This window comes from Alexandromys fortis, unplaced genomic scaffold (genome assembly GCF_014885135.2).
Source record: "Alexandromys fortis isolate MF-2015 unplaced genomic scaffold, M_Fortis_MF-2015_v1.1 scaffold_9, whole genome shotgun sequence".
Classification (NCBI taxonomy): Eukaryota; Metazoa; Chordata; class Mammalia; order Rodentia; family Cricetidae; genus Alexandromys; species Alexandromys fortis.
In genome coordinates this window covers 8,321,588-8,342,346 of record NW_026067892.1, presented here as the reverse complement: position 1 = coordinate 8,342,346, position 20,759 = coordinate 8,321,588, and the positions used below count along the sequence as shown (strand labels likewise).

At 51.5% G+C, this 20,759-nt stretch overlaps 2 protein-coding genes across 4 annotated transcripts in view; one reads left to right on the top strand and one right to left on the bottom strand.

Annotated features, from left to right (window-relative positions):
* Positions 1 to 6,977, bottom strand: part of Rsph14 (radial spoke head 14 homolog) — a 78,918-nt gene extending 71,941 nt beyond the window's left edge. The window contains exons 1-3 of one of the 3 annotated variants that reach the window (XM_050142825.1): positions 6,852 to 6,977; positions 2,089 to 2,254; positions 760 to 995 (exon numbers count right to left, since the gene is read on the bottom strand). In XM_050142825.1, the coding sequence (XP_049998782.1) occupies positions 760 to 958 (199 nt within the window). In that variant the 5' untranslated portion in view covers positions 959 to 995; positions 2,089 to 2,254; positions 6,852 to 6,977. Of the gene's footprint in view, positions 1 to 759; positions 996 to 2,088; positions 4,619 to 6,851 lie in introns of those variants that run through there. The other 2 variants (XM_050142816.1, XM_050142835.1) reach the window with 2 other exon arrangements.
* On the top strand, positions 1,088 to 20,211 carry Rab36 (RAB36, member RAS oncogene family). The gene is made up of 12 exons (XM_050142873.1): positions 1,088 to 1,175; positions 5,562 to 5,961; positions 7,061 to 7,141; positions 8,725 to 8,816; positions 11,280 to 11,345; positions 12,850 to 12,951; positions 14,593 to 14,657; positions 16,216 to 16,271; positions 16,954 to 17,031; positions 17,665 to 17,755; positions 18,583 to 18,708; positions 19,119 to 20,211. Exons 3-12 carry the CDS (start codon positions 7,073 to 7,075, stop codon positions 19,175 to 19,177), a joined length of 804 nt encoding a protein of 267 aa, XP_049998830.1. The 5' UTR covers positions 1,088 to 1,175; positions 5,562 to 5,961; positions 7,061 to 7,072; the 3' UTR covers positions 19,178 to 20,211.
* The last annotated feature ends 548 nt before the right edge of the window (positions 20,212 to 20,759 follow it).

The window sequence follows — 20,759 nt, the reverse complement described above, 5'->3', positions numbered from 1 at the left end:
CCCCTCTCTCTCTCTCTCTCTCTCTCTCTCTCTCTCTCTCTCTCTCTCTCTTTTCCTCGGGACAGGGTCTTGCTATGTAGCCCTTGCTGTCCTAGAACTCATCATACAGACCAGGCTCCTGGCCTCGAACTCACAGAGATCCTCCTGCCTCTACCTCTCAAGTGCTGGAATTAAAGGTGTGTGCCAGTTACCTTGGGGGTTTTATTTTGTTTTTGTCCTTTTTGTTATTTTGCTTCCCCCCCCCCACCCCAGAACTAAGAACTGAGTAAGCACTCTGCCACTGAGCTAAATCCCCAAACCCTCATTTTTCTTATTAGTCCCTCATCTTTTTTTAAAGATTTATTTATTTATTATGTATACAACATTCTGCCTCGATGTATGCCCGCACGCCAGAGCAGGGCGCCAGATCTCAGTACAGATGAGTGGCAGGCAGTTGTGGGCTCTCTGATGTGGGTGCTAGGATCTGAACTCAGGTCCTCTGGAAAACTGGCAAGTGCTCCCAATCTCTGAGCAATCTCTCCAGCCCCTCTTATTTAATTTATTGGTTAGGCAACCTTAGACTCACACTGCTCTCCTGAACACTGATTTTCATATATGCAGACTGAGAATGCTCTCTTTCTCTTGCAGGTAACATTGCACTTAAAGGTACTGCTGGCCTGAAATCAGGCTTAATAAGTAGCAACTCTTCTACTAATGCAATCCTATGTCTGAGCCCCACCAGGACCCCAGTCGTGACCGGCTGGGGTGTGACGCTCTCACCTATGTTGATGGCCTCATACACATACTCAGGATCGTGCATGAGGTCACACAGAGCCACTAGGGCTTTCTGCCTTGTCAGGAGAGTCTCTGATCGCAGCTCTTCATTAAGCTTGGGCAAGGCCCGACAGCCATAAGCAATGGCAGCCTTCGTGGGGTCGATGTCGGGAGGCATGTACATGGAGATCCGGGCATGAGCCATCTTTCCACGCCTGCCAAAGGGCTTTGAAAGCGAAGCTCTGTAGAAACCACCAATAAGAGAAAAAATAAATAAAAACCTGTTGTTATTACTGTTATTGTGTAGAAGCCAGCCATCTCAGCCTCAAAACTGCCTATGAAGACAATCATGGGTGGATCCTCTCACCTCAATTTACAGACAAGCAAACAGGCTGACGCGATGTCTCAAGGTCACAGCTCAGGTAAGTAACCCAAACTGCAAATCTCCATCCTTAATGACAGAAGGAACTGCTTGGGATACTTAATAGATAGTACACTGGTCACAGGCCCAAGAAAAACAGAGGCCAACCAAGCAAAACCCAAGATGGTCTCTCCTTCGATGTCCCTGCTTAACTGGTACCTAACTGGCATCTAACTCAACCACTCAATAAAGAGTCGTTCACGTTTAGAAGTAAGGAAACATGTTGGCTAGGACTTAACGAAAAAAGAAGCTTTTCAAACACGTCTTGCTCCTTCATATATAAGACACGTTTTCACATGCGTAGGACATATTCCCAAGAAGGGATGAAGGTTAAAGGATGATTTATTATAATCTCCCCGCACCCAGTACCCACACAGTCACTCTTTGAACAACTGTAGGCAGTGTGGCCTCGGGGTTAGGAATGGGATACAGTCCCAGGCTACGGGTTCCCCTTGACACGTCATTCCTTCTGCGTGTTGTCTGTGCAGTTTGAGAAATCGGGTAATAAGAGTGCTTCCTTCTTGCCCTGCCAGCATTGTCGTTTAACTGAGACCCAGGAGCCTGGCTGACAAGAACTTGAAATATATTGTGTTGATTGTCCTGATCATATTGCATTTAGCGGCAGGAGCAGGACTCGGTTCTGAAGTTAATGACAAGCCAGACTCTGGTACCAGCCCCCAAGGGCAGGAAACGGGCCAGGCTGGGAAGGTGGCAGCCATCTCTGAAATGGGCTCCACTCCAGGAAATCATGGTCTCCAAGACAGGGGCTGGCCTCCTGTAAGGGGCACACAGACGCCACTACAAGAATCCGACCGCCAGTGAAAAGGCGAGACCCAGCGTGTGGGGGCGTGAGCCCCGTGTGAACGGAACTGGGTAGGTCAGGAAGCCCCCCATGCCCTGTGCGGGGCACCTACCCGCTGCAGCTGCCTTACTTGCTTTAGTGCCTGTTGTCTCCTTGTGTCTGCCAGCCGGAATGCTCATTCTAGTCCCAGGCGACCTGGTTGCTAGGAGACTGCCAGCGTCTGCAGCTTCCTGGTCATCCCCCTAGAGGGCCAAGGCGCAGGCGCAAAAAGCCTGAGGCTAAACACAGCCAGGAATGGAAGGACAATATTTTACAATGTTACTATGTAAAACAAAGACAGCTCGCTTTTGTGGTACCGATGGGAATGGAAAGGATTTACACACTTCTTTTCCCAGTGTTCTTTGCATGCTTTGGGTCATCAGAGTTCAGAGTTCATGCATGATAAGGCTAAGAATCTCAAAGAGATTTAGTTGCTTCCCCCACAATTACACAGACCTGTCCCCCGAACTGCCTAGTCAGGGCCCACATTTCTGCAAGCTGATCACTCTGTCATACTGTCTGGAGTGGTTGCCCAAACAGCACTGGCTTAACATCCCCCTGTGGCTCCCCAGTGGACTCTGTCCTGAGTCCAAACCCCTAACCTGAGACAGAAGGTGGTGGTGTATTCCTTTATTACCTTTGCATGGGAGGTAGACACGCACTATAGCCAGACCCCACTTGATCCCCTCCCACATACATACAACATGCTGAAATCCTGCCTAGCATGCTACACGCAGGATAGCAGGCCCAGCCTAACTTCCCTAACATACACACAACATATGGAGACTGCATAAACACACACACACACACACACACACACACACCCTAAAACCTTGCACAAACTCAAACACACACAATATAACAAGACCCTGTCTGGTCATCTGTAGACATGACTCAGTAAGACCCTAAACCCCTAACAGAGCAAGACCTTGCCTGTACCTGTTTCGTTTGTTGTCTCTCTGTGCCAGACATACGCCAAGAAGCGTAAACGCAGAAAGAGTGGCTGATGGTCTTGAATGAAGAGTTACAATCTAAAAGCCTCTTCTACAGTTCACAGATCACCGAATGCAGAAGCAGCTTGAGCTGAGAACAACTTTGGTTTGCTTTAGAATTTCAGGAGGTCCAGCCCATGGATGCTTGACAAACTATGACAGTGGGAACCCATGAAGCAGGAGGTGGGGAGGGGCGTACCAGGGAGAATAGATTTCTACGGGCTTGCCCACAGTGACCTGGTTCCCCGCCCCCCAGTCTCAAGCTTCCACCAGCTGGGGACCAAGCGTTTCAAACACAAGCCTGGGGAAGACAGTTTATATCACTGGTTCCCAACCTTCCTAACGCTGCGACCCTTTAACAGAGTTCCTCATGCTGTGGTGACCCCCCCCAGCCATAAAATCATTTCTGTTCCTACTTCATAACTAATTTTGCTGCTGTTATGAATCTTAATGTAAAATCTGCGTTTTCCAACAGACTTAGGTGACCCCTGTGAAAAGGTTGTCTGAGCCTGCCTAAGGGGGTCGCTGATTTATAGTCGGGTCACAAAACTCCGGGAAAACCCTCTAGTTTCCCTTGTTCTTCATTGACGAAAATGATGCATATTTGGACGAGTTGATAGTTTTCTCATTGGTATGACCAATTAACCTGACCAAAAAAAAATTGAGGGATTTATTTATTCCAGCTCATATATTGGAGTCCATCACAGTGAGGAAGATAAGATGGGTGCGGTAACTCCCAGCTGTGACTCCTCCCCCTCTCCTAACTTGATAGAACAGGAAGCAGGTAGGGGTGGCGAAGGCTGGTGCCCAACTGGTACTCCAGTCCTATTTATGGTGGGTATTCTCTTCGCAGTCAAACCTCTCTGGAAACATCCTTCCAGACACACTCAGAGCTGTCTACCTAGGGGTAAGGCTAAATCCTGTCAACAATGATGTTTAAATATCACATATTTAATATGGTCTTCCACTGTCTTGCTGTGGAGAACACCTCTGGATATGGCTTATAATAACACGTGTCTAGATTACTTTTCAAGGATCTGAAGGCTCCTATTGATGAAGACTGCTCACTGGGGTCTATTGACATCTGATGGACGACTGGGAAGGGATGAGAAGATGGGGCAGCCTTATCCTTTTCAATGACATTCTCTCTGTCCCTGCATGGAGGCTGATTTTTGGAGCTGGATTTCTGCCTTCCTGATCTTTAATTAGCTGCTATGACTTAAACGCCTAGGGTCCCGTAGTTACCACCCCCACCCTCATGTTCTTAAGAACATAAATACACTTGGCACATGGTGCATGCCTATTATCCTATCACATGGGTGAAAGGGGCAACGGGATCAGGAGTTCATGCCCATTATCATGGAAAATTTGAGATCCACCTAGACTACACGAGGGCTTGCCACAAACAATTCACCTCATTGAGCTCTGTCGGCATGGCAACAACCACCTGCATCTTACCCATCCTGGCAAACAGATACAGGCCGGTGTCTCGTCTTGTTGGGGGGATGATCTGTCAGTCCCGTCCCACTTCCACTCCCTAGCCATAGACCCCTTAAAGTCTTGCCTGCCAAACCTGAACATACCCACGTCTGCTTTCTATTGCATCTATGCAAAAAAAAAAAAAAAAAAAAAAAAAAAAAAAAAAAAAAAAAGCACCCAGGTCTCCAGCAATGTCATCCTCACAAGAAAGCCTTAACAATGACCCCGGTGGGCTGGGCGATGGTGGCGCACGCCTTTAATCCCAGCATTCAGGAGGCAGAGGCAGGTGGATCTCTGTGAGTTCGAGACCAGCCTGGTCTTCATGAGCTAGTTCCAGGACAGGCTCCAAAGCCACAGAGAAACCTTGTCTCAAAAAACCAAAAAAAAAAAAAAAAAAAAAAACCAATGACCCCGGTGGGCCATTTAATAGCTGAGTATACTGAGGTTTGGAGGTGTTAAGACCCTTTGAGACCGAAGCCTTAGCCGTGAAACTGCTTAAGCAAGACATCAAGCAGAAGCATCAGTCTCCAGGGCATGTCCTGTTGCATTAAAGAGGACAGCAATAGATCTACCAAGGGTTCCATCCTACACTTAGAAGTCTACCTGCGGCTGTCCTTCAGAGGATCGAGTCCTAAAGGGTCTCTCGAACCAGACTGCCCTAGTTTTATTTCAGGAACGTGTGGTGAACACCCCTGGGCTGGGAGTCAGAAAATCTGGGTTCAAGTCGATTTCTAACTCACTAGGCAAATCTTTTGGAATGAGACTTGGAGGGGGTAGGGGGTGTCTGGAAAGAGTTCTGACGCCCCTGGAATACATCCTGTACCCCACACCTCGCTTCCCAACAGAAACTAGCTTGAAGGAGCCCAGTAACTTGAGTCAGCTTTTTAAACATCCATTAATGGAGGAAATTAATTTTTCAGCGTGAGTGCCAGAAGCCAGGCACATGATTTCCAAATCGCATTAAATTCAAACTGATGCAGTAAGGCAGATGGTAGGCATGAGCATGAGGTGGACCCTTCCCTTGCGGGGGGGAGGGGACGGACGCGGGCTTCAATCCAATACGAATACTTTTCAGGGGACTGTCACGACCCGGCCCACCAAGGTAGCCAGAGGAAACCTCGAGCTAACCCCTTCCTGCTCACCACCACCCAGACTCCATCCCGAAAGACCAGGCTCCACCCACTGGTCCCGCCTAATCATCAGCGCCCTGGTTGTCATGGTGAGCCTGGGCACTCCAGTGGAGTCCGGAAGTCTCTGAGCAGGCAGTGCAGAGCTCTGCGCCCCGGGAGGTTCTCGTTGCTATGGTGATGACTCCGCGCTGGCCCGGTGCCACCAGTTTCCACGGTCTGGAGGAGGGTCCAGACCCCGCCCCCGACGTCGGGATTCGAGAGCTGCGAGCCAGTCCCGCGAGGCCCTCGTTGCTGTAGTGATTTGCTGCAGCCCGCGCGCGCCGGAAGCTGGTCCCTGCAGCTTTGGTGAGTCCTCTCACCCTCCCGACTGGGGGCGCGTCCCGGAGGTTATGGTCCTGAGGCTTCCCTGTCCCCGGCCCTCCTCCTACCCCCAAACCTGAGTGTGGCCTGCAGGCCTGCTCTTCCTCACTGAGGGTCCCTTGCGGGCCAGGCCTCTGCGAGAGCCGGATCAGATGAGGAGGACAAATAGCCTTTAAGGGACCAGACTATGGGTGTTGTGGGGGACCGTCAGTAAAAGGGGGGCCGGAACCTAAAGTCCGCATACCACTCGGTAGCTCCATCTTAAAACACACTAAGAGCAGGAGACCGCTCCCCACTATAGTTCCGCTACCTAGGCTGTGATCCACAGCCAGGTTTTTTTCATACCTCCCTCAGGTCAAGGAAATGAGCCCAGAGAAGGAGCCCCCTCTTCCTAGACACTCACATCTTGCCTCTGGGCAAGGTGGGGTACGGGTTGCTCCTTCACTGTGGTCCCTACAGATTGAATAGGCTCTGCCTAATACTGCTTATAGGGATGGAGGCCGAGATGTGTTTTTAACGTGATGAAAAGTGATGATGAAACTCACAGGTGCGTTTTGAGGACTTCTATGGCTTTGCAATTCTTGTCAAAATACAAATGTAAGAAATTTAGTCATAACTGACTTTGAACCTGGAATTGGGCAACACTTCATCGTGTAAAATAAAATGAGTGTTTTTGTTTGGTTTGGGCCTTTTTAGGACAGTTCTCATTGTCTCCCCAAGCACCCTGGAATTCACCATCCTCCTGCCTCTTGTTTCCCAAGTGCAGAGTGTATATTCCCGTGTTACTACTACACCTGACCAGGAGCTTGGTTTTATAGACAAAAAAAGAAAAGGAAGAAGAAACAAAGGCAAATGGGTAGTTCAGAGTTACTTACTTTATAGGATTATTCTTGCCGGCTCAGGTTGGCTGGTCCCCTTTGACTGCTGTGTATCTCTCGTTCTGTTAGGAAACTAGTCCAATCAGAATTCTGTTGATCACGTGGCACCTCGCATACTCGGTTCCGCTTTGATCTGCTGGGCCATTAAGCAGAAACTAAACCTCATATATTTACGTAATACTCTTTCCCCTTGACTCATTCTACAGAATACTGGAAGAATGAGGTCCTCTTGGACCTCTTTGGGGCCCCCTGTGAGCCAGGACCGCATCATCACCAGCTTCCCTAAGGTACCGTCATGAGAACACCTTTGCTGTTGCTTTTAGTTTCCTCTGGGTCTGGGTTGCTTTGACAAAAGGTCTTGACTGTCCAGGACAAGCCTGGAATTCACAAAGTGTCCCAGACTAGCCTTAAATGTGCAATCCTCCTGCCTCCAGCGCTGGGATGACAGGAGAGTGCCACCGTCCCCAGCCATTTTTGTCTCCACTACTGATGTAACCAGTCAGCCATATCCAGCTTCGTTAGCATGCCTTCACCCCCAGAAATCAAGAAAACCATAATCAGGACGCATTATTTTCAGTAAAAGAAAGAGAAAGGCCCTTGTCTTAGTTAGGGTTTCTATTGCTGTGAAGAGACACCGTGACCACAGTACTCTTATAGAGGAAAATATTTAATCGTGGTGGCTCCCTTACAGCTCAGAGGTTCAGCCCATTATCATCACAGTGGGCCATCTGTAGGCAGACATGGTGTTGGAGAGGTAGGTAAGTGTCCTACATCTTGGCCTGTAGGCCACAGGAAGGGGTCTGAAACACTGGGTGGTATCTCCAGCCTATATGAACCCTCAAAGCCTGCCTCTGTAGTGACAAACTTCCTCAAACATGGCCATACCTACACCAACAAGTCCAAACCTCCTAATAGTGCCACTCCCTTTGGGGACCGTTTTCTCTCAAACCACTGTAACCCTGTTACCCATCGTTGCTTCTGCGTGGCTTGAACAGGTGTGAAGGGAGACTTTTTGTGTCTTGGATTCTGCACCAGAGCCAGGAAGGAGGGAGGAGGTGGCTGTGAGCTGTGGGTGTTTCCGCCTGTAGCCATTGCTTCGTCCCCTTCCTTCATCTTTTCCTCTAACTCCTTTCTCAGACATTGACAGAGAACGCCTTTGTGCCTCAGATCTCGGAGAGGTCCCCCGGTTTTTTATTAGTGAGCTTGGGCCATTGCTTTCCCAATGGAGTGTAACCATGGTAACCAGGGAAGATTCAGGCTGGTGTCTCATGAGTTGAAGAGAAAGGAAATATAATCGGTGGGAGAGGGTGGGCAGGAGGGGCAGGCCCAGTCTCCTGGGACAAAAGACACAATTCACAGAGAAGGACATTGAGCCCCAGAGAGACATGGAAAACTGCTTGACATCAACACACTTGGGCATGGTGGAGCTAAGATTTGACCCAGCTGCCCTGGCAAGGGAGTCTGCCCAGGGAAGAAGATGAGCTTCCCCTAAAGCCCTCTACCTACAGCAGTCAGGGTCACAAGGCTACAGCTGGCCATGTCTGTCCTGCATCCCAGGGCCACTCCAGACCTGCAGACTTATTAACCACATCAGGCTGGGTCAGCGTGGTGCTTCCTGGGCGAGTTCTTTCTCTTGATTCTCTGTGCCTCGGTTTCCTTGTCTGAGAAATCGGCTCTCACTTCCTACCCCACAGCCTGTGGCATTGCCGGGACCAAGGAGCATTAAGGAGGCTGCAGGCCTCACATTTCGGGAGAGAATGAGGGTTAGGAAGAAGGTCTCACCCTCGATGCCCAGTTTGTGTTACCGAGATGCTGCATCGCAGGATGGTCTGCTTGCTTGCCTGCATGTCTGTCTGTCTGTCTTTCCCAGTGGTACACATCTGATGCCTGCCTGCAGCTCAAGGAGCACTTCCACAGCCAGGTCAGCACTGCCTGCCAGCACAGGAACACGGGCACTGCTGGGTAAGCCCATGGGACAAGGATGTGGAAGATGGAGGAAGAGGAGAAGCACAGAGGCGGGCATCAGTGAAAACTGAGCCAGCTGAATACACAGGCTGAACCCACGCCGCTTATTAGGGGGACTGTACAAACAATTTCCCTGCTTCTCAGAATGTCAGAAAGATGACTTTTCAGCTGAAGGGACGTTTCAGTGCAGGTCCATTTTCTCCCTGTCTGGACCAGCTATCTTCCTCTCATCCCTTCAGGTTTCTGTATTCCAGAGCCTGTGGGAGACTTCTCTGACCACCTACTGTCCCTGCCCCTGGCCCAGACTTTCCATAGGACCCTTCTTCTGTGCTCTGGAAATCCAGAATCTTTTTGTTTGTTTGTTTGTTTTGCATCCTGACCACAGTTTTCCTTCCTTCCTTTCCTCCCAGCCCCTCCCTCTACCTCCCCTCTATCCCACCCTCTTCCACTCCCCCTCTGTTTCTATTCAGAAAAGGGTGGGCCTCCCAAAGATAGCAACAAAACATGGCATATCAAGTTGCAGTAAGACTAGGCACCTCCCCTTGTATTAAGGCTGGATAAGGCAACCCAGTATGAGGAGTAGCATCCCAGAAGCAGGCTAAAGAGTCAGAGACAGCCCCTGCTCCCACAGTTAGGTGTCCCATAAGAAGTCCAAGTTACACAACTGTCACATATATGCAGAGGGCCCAGGTTAGTCCCATGTAGGCTCCCTGGTTGTTGGTTCAGTCTCTGTGAGCTCCTGTGATCTCAGGTTAGTTGATTCTTGGGTTTTCTTGTGATGTCCTTGACCTCACTGGCTCCTACAATTAATTCTCCCTCCGCCTCTTCAGCAGGGTTCCCCACAGATCTCCATAATCTTCTGTCATGGAGCTGTAGGCTTTTCTGTGTTTCCTCCCCAGACCTGAAAGCCAGGCCTGGCTGTGTCTGCCCTGTTTCTGCCTCAGCAGCAACTGTCCACCGACAAGGGCATTTTGTAGTAGGTCTTCCTCCTTCTAACAGGTACAAAAGCCTGCTCCCTTTCCTCCTGAGCAGACCATAGCCACCTGAGGCATCTGCTTAGTTCACAGAGGTCATAGGGATGGAGTGAGATCAGAGAGCCCATCTCAGAGGTCCCCAAGGCTGCACCACGGGAGGCAAAGCTCAGGTCAGAACTGGTTGGTGGCTTGAGGGATAAAAATCCCAGCATTCAGGAGGCAGAGGCAGGCAGATCTTTGTAAGTTTGAGACCAGCCTGGTCTACAAGAGCTAGTTCCAGGGCAGGCTCCAAAGCAACAGAGAAACCCTGTCTCAAAAAAACAAAACAAAACAAAAAAATAGCAGCTTCACCTGGGGGTTGCTGTTTCGTATCAGGCTCTTCATGCAGATTATCTACTTGACCCTACACAGTGCCACCAGAGGGAGGGAAACTGAGGCACTGAGAGCACTCACTCTACAGTCCTAGTAGTTCCTTACTCCTCAGACACAGAATCAAGGCTGACCTGTTTTAGAATGAGAAGGCCGCCTGGGAACAGGGCAGACATAACCGCAGCCCTGGCTGATGCAGAGATATAAACCAAACATCCAGCCATCAGCCAACATGAGTGCCCTCTTGAGTCTGCAAACATAGGAAGTGCCGCTAGATGTTTCCCAAGATGGTCGGTTTAAGCATTGAGGACTTTTCAGGAAGAATTGCCGAAATCTTTGTATTAATTTGGTGGGGTGAGAGGGTGTGCCATGACATGTGTGCAGATGTAAGAATCAGGTCCCTGCTTCGACCAGATAGGTCTTGGGGACTCATGTCATCAGGCCTGGTGGCAAGCACTGTTACCCACAAAGCCATCTCACCTGCCCGAAAACTCTTAGGAGTCTGATCAGTAGTCTCAGAGATGCCGCTGTCCCATACAGAGGGAAGGCAGGAGCTGCTTTTGGTGAGCAGTGTCCCCAAGTAGCCCAAGAATCCCAGGGCCAATCTGCCCCTCAAACCGCAAACCCAGATGTGTAAACCCTGCTTAGAATGACCTGACCCCACACAGGTGCACATCCTAGAGGGGATGTGGAAGCTGCCATACAGGACACATGCCTTGCAGCAGCGTCTCCTAAACGTGGGTCCCTTGTCCACGGTTCCAGTGCCGCACCCACCACCAGTGTGCATTCACCTGATGTTGGTTTTCGCAGTTCTCCCTACGCCCTCTTCCCGGCCCCTCAGCATATGGCTCAGACTCTCCTCATGCCCCCGTTGCTAATTCTCAGGACAGTGACTTTGCCCACGTGGGGACCAAGTGGGGTCAAGGGTATAGCCATGGGGAGAGCAGAGTCCCAAAACAAACATAAGTTCTCCCACTCCCCAGGACTGGGGAGGGAGGAGAGAGTTAGCAGGGTTGAAGGATGGCTCATTCAGACAGTTCAGAGAAGGAAAGACGTGGATGTGCTGAAGACACTGTTGACGCCATTCTCCAGGGTGAGACGGCCATGTTTCCTCCAGGCTCAAGCTCTCCAAGGTGGTGGTAGTTGGCGACCTCTATGTGGGGAAGACTAGCCTCATTCACAGGTAAGTTCTGCTACGCTCCCATTGTACCCTTGCCTGGGAGCCCCAGATAACAAGTGACTTCTGGGAACACCTCATAGCTTTAGCCTGGGAAATGGTTTGAAGGGTGTGGCAAGAGTCAAGGAGAGGGGCTGGAGGAAATGGCTCAGTGGCACAGCTCTGCCACCCCCAGAATTTGAATCCAGCACTCACATTGTGTGGCTCATGACCACTTTCATCTCCAGCTCTTAGAGGTCAGACTCTTTGGGTCACCACAGAGACCTATGCGCGCTCTCTCTCTCTCACACACATACATACACACACATGCGCTCTCTCTCGCTCTCTCTCTCTCTCTCACACACACACACACACACACACACACTTTAAAATAAATAAAAAATTTAAAAAATAGATTGGGAGCTCAGGAGATTGACTCAGTCGATAAAGTGCTTCCTGTATTAAGAACCCAAAACCTGGATTGAATCCCCAGGATCCAGGCGTGGCAGCCTGGAGACAGAGCTAGGAGGATTTTTTTGGGCTTGCTGCTCAGCCAGTCTAGCTAAATCAGTAAGAGACCTTGTCCCAAAAACTGAGGAAAACACGGTGTCAGCCTCTGACCTGCACGCGTGTGCATGCACATGCCTGCGCCCGCCATTGCGGTGACTGACAGATGGTGGCGCATCCTCGATGACTAGGTTCATCACACTGTCCCCGTGGAGCCCCTGCACTATCTTCTCTGGGAATGGACCCTCAATTGCTCTCACTATTTGAGTTATAGTGTTCAATTTCTGGGCTGATGCTCCTCCCCCACATCATTCTTATTGGCCGCCCTATTGGATAAGTATATTTCAAAGGTTCTTGCGTCAGAGGCTTGTCATCTCCGGCCTGTGGCACTTTTCTAAGGTGGCAGAACTTTTAAGAGGGAGAGCCTTGTAGGAGGTAGTTAGGTCATTTGGGGTGTACACCTGAAGCAAATGGTGTACCCCAACTCACTCCCTTTTTTGCTTCTTAGCTATGAGAGACTTTTGTTGTTGTTGTTTTGGGGTTTTGTTTTGTTTTTTTGCTCAGTTCTATGCTATCACCATGATGAAACCTCACCACTACTTAAAGCAACATCACTAAGTCAGTCATGTCCCGGAACTTCTAGAGCTACAAGCCCCATGAGCTTCTCTTCATCGGTTGCCAGCCTCTCGGGACTTTGTCCAGACAATGGAAAGCCATACCCCACAGCCGCTGTGCACCATCACTTGGCTTGCTGCATTTTTGTTTTTTAAGACAGTCTCATTTTTTTAGCCCTGGCTGGGCCAGAACTCCCTGTGTAGACCAGGCTGACCTCAGACTCACAGAGATCCCACTGCCTCTGCCTCCTTAGTGCTGGGATTAGAGGCCTGCGCCACCAGCCACACCCAGCCTCCATCACTCATGGATTCCTTGCTGGGGGATCTTCTTTCCTGCAGACCTGCACTGCTGTGAGCACGTTCCTTCATTTTTGCGAGGGGTCCTCTGATGACTTCCTCACCTCCCACAGGTTGTGCAAGAATGTTTTCGACCGTGATTACAAGGCCACTATTGGGGTGGACTTTGAAATCGAGCGCTTTGAGATCGCGGGGATTCCCTACAGCCTCCAGATGTAAGTCTCTGTTAATGTGGTTTCGAGATTTCCCCTGGGGCAAGACCTCTCAGCCAGATCCTTTTCCTCTGTGTTTTACGGTGCTCGACAAGGATGTGTCTGGACAAGCACGGCCCTGGGTGGTTGTGAGAAACCAGGCTTCGTGGTTTATGGGTCCCTAGAGTCTCTCTTCATCCTCACATTGGTCTGCAGATGTGGGGGAGGGGTGGTCTTGACAGCCCAACCTGCACTTCCATCCGCTCTCCTCCCCAGAAAACTTATTACTAAGGTTCAGCCTTCTTCCCCAGTTGGCCCTCCTTTGCTCTCCCAAAAATTGCCTCTGGCATTTTTTTTCCTGAGCTCTGTTCTCTATTCTCAGCTACAAAATAGGACAAAGTCACTTCTTTTATGCCAGCAGTGGATGAGTAGGGTCCCGGAGGCCACCCTGCCCTCACCCCTTTCTCAAGCCTGATGTCCTCCATTCTCCTGTCATGTCCCTCTGGATATGTGTTCCCGCTCTGCCCATATTATTCTTCCCCACCCAGTCTATCTTCTCTACTAACCCCGCCCCTGCTTTTGCCTCCCACTCCTTTCTGCCCCCACTTCCCACCCCTTTCACTTGCCCTGACATCAGTGCAAGGCCTTCCCAAGGTTCACCTTCTTCTACCCCAGTATAAGTGCTGTGTGTTCTGGACCTCATTCTCCCCACTCCCCAGAAGGTGCTGCAGGCTTACCCAGCTCCCAGACCCCTGTGCTCCCTGGCGAGGCCCCCCTTCCTCCTCCCTGCCGTCTTGTTTAGCTGTCACTGTGACTGACATTCACCAAGCCTAGAGGCTTCTTTAGAGATGAAAAATGAATGAATTAATGAAGGAATATAGCTCACAAGTCTTCATTATGCTGAATTGCTCGAAAACAAATTCAGATCACTGATACCATACTTGTTTACCGAGAAAAAAATTAAATGTTGATCTGTTGACTTAAAAAATTGATGGATTGTAGATTCGATGTCAGGACCATCCCTGCATACTGACAATCTGTTTTCAACCCGTACAAGCAGGGTCTCAGCATGTCACCTTTTCTGCTTCCGTCTTGTACCTGTGGCAGGCATTATTAATCTGCTGTCCCATTCCTTTTCTGTGGGTCCAGGGCTCAACTTCTAGTTCCTTCTCAACAAATTGTTTCAGAAAGCTAGAGCTAACTGGTCAGTTGCCCAGGCGATGCAAACGGTACCCATGCTAGCCCCGTTCCTCACATGGGGAGCTACTGTGCAGAAGGTAAAGGGGTGCCCCGGTCACACATATGCTGAAGGCCTGTCCTGGAACCCCAGCATTGTCCTGTTAGAGAACATAAGTTCCTTTGTAATGTCACAGTCAGAAAGGCTATAACTTTGTCAGAGCTGTAACTTTACCAGCTCTGCAGGCAATCTGCAGGGTTAGACCTTCTCCCCTATGGGCTGTCACTGTGATCCGAGGAAAGAGCCCAGCGGGGGTTGCAGGGTCAGAGAGAGCTGGATCACCCAGGCACTTCCTGCTGTTTACGTGCGAATGGCATGTTGGTGTAGACCTGAAGATTGTCCTATGATCTCACTGTTCTACTGCCTTATAATACTGGGGCTGTGTAACCTGCCCCCACTGCTTTCCTGTCTTTCTCTTTCCCTCATAGCTGGGACACAGCCGGGCAGGAGAAGTTCAAGTGTATTGCATCTGCCTACTACCGCGGTGCCCAAGGTGAGCAGCCGAATGACGCTGGCGCTCTCAGCCTGCATCATCCGCACACACACTGCTGTGCTGTGCTGTGCTCCAGGAGCCGCCGGGAGAGCACTGTAACCACTGCTTAGGGATAGAGATGCTGCTTAGACGACTAGATCCCGGCTGGCTTTGACAGTCACACTCTAGGGAATCTGAAGTATCGGGTGCAGGCACAGCCCCAGTTTTCTTTTTTTTTTTTTTTTTTTTTTTTGGTTTTTTGAGACAGGGTTTCTCTGTGGCTTTAGAGCCTGTCCTGGAACTAGCTCTGTAGACCAGGCTGGTCTCGAACTCACAGAGATCCGCCTGCCTCTGCCTCCCGAGTGCTGGGATTAAAGGCGTGCGCCACCATCGCCCGGCCTCCCAGTTTTCAACATGAAAAACAGTATTCTTGTTTAAGAGTCTCAGAAAATAGAGATGCCCTCATATTTCAGGGAAGATGAGGAGAGGCTTTTCCTGTCCTAGCCAGAGGGGGCTAGGCCAGCGAGGAGAGACAGGTGGACCCAGCAGAGCTGGCAGGTCCCACATTGGGACCTCAGTGCCCACTGCCAGTATGGCCAGGGGCGGCAGCTGGGGGCTGAGCAAGGCTCAAAGTCAGCAGAGGTGGCAATGTGAAGTCCCAAGGAAGGAGACAGAAGTAGAATCTAGCAGGAGGTGGGGAAACCACAGAAGGACCCCAAACCAGGCTCAAAGTTATGTCTTCTTGGTGGTGGTAAGAGAATCCCTGCAGTTCCATCGCAGTTTAAAGAAGGGAGAACAGGATATAAGCTATGTGTCCCTGAGCGTGGGTGGGACCTCCAGCTCGGCCACGTCCCCTCTCCTAACCTTTCTTCCTGAGGGGCTGCTGCCTCCCTGGAGCGAGTGGTGTGAGGTTGCCTGGTCTACTTTTGTAAACAGTACTCACCATGCCGTCACCAGTAGGATTATCATCCGCCACAAAGTGCCCAGAAAGCCCTCGTCCAGACTTTCTCCCGGTAGGGCAGCAGAGAGCAGACCTCTGCCTGGACCGTCCTCCTATGTGTAGAATCCAGGGCAGACTCAGGATAAAAGGAGCTGACCCCAGAGCTGACCCCAGAGATACCTGACAGTTTGCTGCCCACGTGGCGCCACAAAAGCCATTTCCTTTAACTGGTTGTTGCTAATCTGTATCCTTCAATGAAAAGTCTACCTGGGTTCAGGCCCTGGACCAACAGCTTTTCAAAACAGCGTCCCTCCTGACTGCTAGGGGTACCATTCTCACCACTGTACAGACAAGGGAGGCAGCCCTCCACAGTTAAACTCTCACCCAAGCCCATATGCTTCAGGACTTTGATTGTGCCTTCCTCCCCTCCACCCTGTGCTGCTAGGTACAGAGTTGGGTGGGTGGGGGAGTTGGGGGTGCTGGTGGGAATGCAGGTTCAAGGGGGCCAACACAGGGTGACTCCTCACTAGTTTCCACAGTGCCCCACCCCGGTAGTTCCTTGCGATCTGGGAAGATGCCTAGGGTAGCTGCCCCCACCACATCTGTTGCTGATTGGCTGTTGTCTTTCCCTGTATCCAGTGATCATCACAGCCTTTGACCTCACCAACGTGCAGACGCTGGAGCACACCAGGCAAGTAACCGCAGGTTCTACCTGCTCTGTGTGTATGTCTGTGTATCACCTGGACTCACGAAGCTGCCTAGAAGGGCTCCCCAAACCCCAGCCTCTGGCTGGACCCAGAATGATGGGCACTTACTGTCCAGGTTCCCACTTACCCCTAAAGGCCTCTCCCCAGCTGCTGCTCAGGAGCTCAAGCTGAGAGGCCACCGTTGTCTTTGATAAGCCTGCCGCCACCATATTGGAAACCTTTTTGAATGAGGGACCCCTCTGTTCACCTTTACCTTGGCTCCAGATAACCTCATAGCTCATCCTCCCTGACAGAAAGTTTTCATTGGGCAGAGATGAGGGCAAATGATCACTTTCAGAGGGCCATCATCTTCCTGAAATAATCCACCTCATGGACCAAAGCCCTCCTCCCTATGTTTGCCTGGGCCATTCACATCAGCATCTTCCAGGCCCTATGGGGAGACAGGGATGATTTTTCCAGCTGATAAAGGGCAGAAGTCACCTAGTTCTCACAACAGGAGTCTTCACTTCTCCTACACCAGTGCCTTTGTAGTCCCAGATCCTTCTGGTCCCACTGAGGCCCTTCTGGCTCCAGCACCAGCATCCCACCTAGTCATGTAGGTCGGGGTACCTTCCGTGTACCTCCTGGCTGTCTACAAGTCTCTTGTGTCTGCTCTGTACATTCTAGGCAGTGGCTGGATGATGCACTGAGGGAGAATGAGGCAGGCTCTTGCTTCCTCTTCCTTGTGGGAACCAAGAAAGATCTCCTGGTAAGCAGAGGGAAGCTGGAGGCCCATCCCCGAGGGACTTCTCAGGAAGTGCCCATGTTCCCAGCCCACTTTTGAGGAGCAGTGAACAACACTGGCGTGCTGCCTCGTGTTAGACTTCAAAGCAGGCTTTGGAATTGAAGAGAGTACTCAAGCTCCCATGCCCCCCCCAGGAGGCGGGGATGACTCAGGTTTCCCTGGGGACACTAAAGTATTAGCCCTAGCCGGGTAGCATCCCTGCACTGGGGGCATCCCTCACTGCGGGCATCCCTGCACTGGGGGCATCCCTGCACTGCAGGCATCCCTGCACTGGGGGCATCCCTTCACTGGCGTATCCCTGCACTGGGGCATCCCTTCACTGGGGTATCCCTGCACTGGGGGCATCCCTGCACTGGGGCATCCCTGCACTGGGGTATCCCTGCACTGGGGGTATCCCTGCACTGCGGGCATCCCTGCACTGCGGGCATCCCTGCACTGGGGGTATTCCTGCACTGGGGGCATCCCTGCACTGGGACACCCCACCATACCATTTGCTTGAGGTGAAGTGAGAAGCAAAGGCGAGAGGCAGGTGGCCACTTTAGGGACTCCCTGCAGTGAAGGTCAAGATACCGGGTCAGCCAGGGCCGTTTCTTCCAGTCGGAAGCAGCATGTGAGCAAGCCGAAGCAGAGGCTGTGCACCTGGCCAATGAGATGCAGGCAGAGTACTGGTCTGTGTCAGCTAAAACCGGTGAGTAGTGCACCCCACATGCATGTATTATCAAAAGACTGCAGGATGCAGAAGTATAAAGAGCGAAGTTGGAAAACCAGGCTCTTGTGGGGAGGAAATGAAAGGGCGTGCAGCATCTGGCACCCGCAAGATTCCAGGGCTGTGGAAACAGAAATCGGGCTGTAGCCTTTGCCTCCAGTACACAGAGACTGTGTATCTGGTCACAGACTGGGTATGGATTGAAACTGGAAGTACCACATCCAGGCCACCATAAACACCTGCCACTGCCCATGCTTGGACCCGTCTGCTGCTCTTTCTCAGCAGTGGTGCCCACCCCCATAGCACCACCCTCCTTGACCACAGCCACAGCAGGGTCACTGGAGTCCCACTGTAGGGCAAGGGGGGTTACTCTGCACAGTTGCACAGGTTGTGGCTGCGCATGGACAGTGTTCATGTTGGGTACCGGGACCTATAGACGGATGCACACGGATTCCATGTAAGGGCCAACAGCACATGGGTAGCTCCTAAAGAGAAGGCACACGTTCAAGTCCTGCTTATCCCAGATTGTGCAGCTTTCCAACAGCAACTGATTGAGAGGGAAGGTGCTGGGGAAGGAAGGCTTAGAGGTTAAGGGAGTAGCCTGGGAGCAGGGTGGGTGGCAGCAACAGGGTAGCGATGGGGACCAGAGCCCAGCGGAAAGCCAGGTTACCACCCAGCACTGTATGGCCACCCGTGGATGGACTAGTAACTGGCCATCAGGAGTGCTCTGAAAGGGTCACGGCCAGCTTAAGGATGGCCGTACATAGCTCTTGCCCATAATGCATCTGAGAGCGCCTTGTGGTCCCCAGGAGAGAACGTGACGGCATTCTTCAGCCGTGTGGCTGCCCTAGCATTTGAGCAGTCTGTACTCCAGGACCTAGAGAAGAGGCCCAGCAGCCAGTCCCAGGTCGGAGATGGAGATGGAGACCTAATCCGTACGTACAGAGAGGGCTGGGTGGGGCTGAGGAGCAGCATGGGGACCAGAAATCCACACCCACCATTCCCAATTTGCCACCCTTGCTATCCTCTTGGACCTCTGAACTGTTATCATATCCCAGGCCTATGGCTTCCATGACTCCACCTGCCCCAGCCTCCCTGATCTCCACACAGCCTCCTCTTGGGCCAGGCTTAGGCTCCTGATTGTCATATGTGTCTTGCCTCCCACTTACCTGAATGTCACAACCCCAAATGTCCCTTGGGACCCTCCCACAGCAGGTCATCTAGGTTTTGGAGGACAGGCCCAGGGGACCAAGTTCAGGGCCCCAGTTACCAGGTAGAGTAGTGTTTGCCCAGTATCAGCTGTAGGATGCCTGGCCGCTGCCATCTTACTTTCCTGTCTTTGTAGGAATAGAGGTACCCAAGACCCAGGAGAACAAGAGGTCACCTGGCCTGGGCTGCTGTTAGCTGGGGCCCACATCAGAGCCATCTCCTCCCTGTTCGGGCATGGGGTGATGTGGAGTCCAAGCTCTGCGGTAGATCTGCCTTCAAGCTGGAGAAGGCATGTGTCTCGGGGGCTCAGCCATTTCTCTTTGGCACAGCCCCACTGGGTGTGGGGCCCAATACTGTCTGGCTGGTTGTTGGGGGGCAGGCACTGGGGCGAACCTTCTGTACAGAGTAACTGTGGTCTCAAGAGGCTTCACGACTGTAAACTCAGGACACTCAGAGCTCGCCCCATCCCTTACCCACTCTTATCTGAAGTCATCCTGGAGTTCTCCCTACTGACCCTAGAGGAGGCCTCTGACCCCCATCTCCGATTCTAACAGCAAGACTTGTCAGTAAAACTCACCTGCCATCCCACCTGGGAGTCCTCTCATCAAGAAGACATGGAGATCTAGGTCTTGCAGCTTCAGCCCTAGATATCCTCTGTCCCTCGGCCACAGAATCCCAGGACTCCGGAGCTCCACTATTAAGCACAATGGAAAAGTCCATTTGGCCCTCTCGGCAGAGTCCTGCCTCCATCTCTGAGATTCCCCATGGTCAGTGGATGAGAAGGGAGACCTCTGGCCCATCAGAAGACGAATCGTCTTGACTATGCTGAGAAATGACAATTGCATGGAGTCCATCTGGATCTCATTCTACATCCCGAGCCTGATGCTGCCCTGTGCTGCCATCTGTGCCCATCCCTGCTTACCTACCGTGTGTCTCTCCAGCTGACCTGTGTATCTCTCGGGACTTTGGCAGTGGTCTACATATCTCTGGAGGACTTGGGACGTACATGCAGACTCTAGTATGTCTAACCCCCACCCCCCAGCATGACGCTCCTACTTGGATCCAGGGTCTTCCCCAACTCCTCACCCACTCTGTATTCCTATAGCTGGGTCCAGACCTGTGCAATCTTGTCTCACTCCTGCCATAAGAAGGTGGGCACAGCTGGCACTCCTAGGCGCTGCTTCTCTCCCCCTGCCCCCACCCAATACAGGCTCTCAGGTTCTCACGTAGCCCATGCTGGCCTCCAGCTCTGTGTGTAGCTGAGTCTGACCTTGGATTTGATTTGCCCTCCATCTCCCAAGTGCTGGGACTGCAGGCAGGTACCACCAGATCTAGGAACACCTGCTCTCAAGAATGGTAAACATCTGCAGGCAGCCGTGTTGGTCAGTGCCCTTTTCTAAGTGCCTGGCATACCACGCATTTCTGTGAGTGTTCATTAACTCAGCAATGGCCGAACACCCGAGAACAGTGACGTATTTTCCTGTTTAACACCAACATTCACTAGCTTTACTGTAGCTCCCTCCTCCCTTCCTGTCCCCTTCTCCCCTCCCCCCCCCCACTCGCTAAAACAAGGTGTCACCAGGAATACTAGGCAGGCCTTGAGCTTGCACCGCCCCCAAGTGCCGGAGCTCTTGGGAGACACAGAGTCGCATTTGACTCAAGCTCTTTTATTTGAAAAAAGTAGGTTAAGCGTCTCTTTAAAAGAATTATGTGTTTGGTGTTAAACTAGGTGGTTAGCATGTAAACAGAAATACTTCTGCCTGAAAGTCAGCTGTAC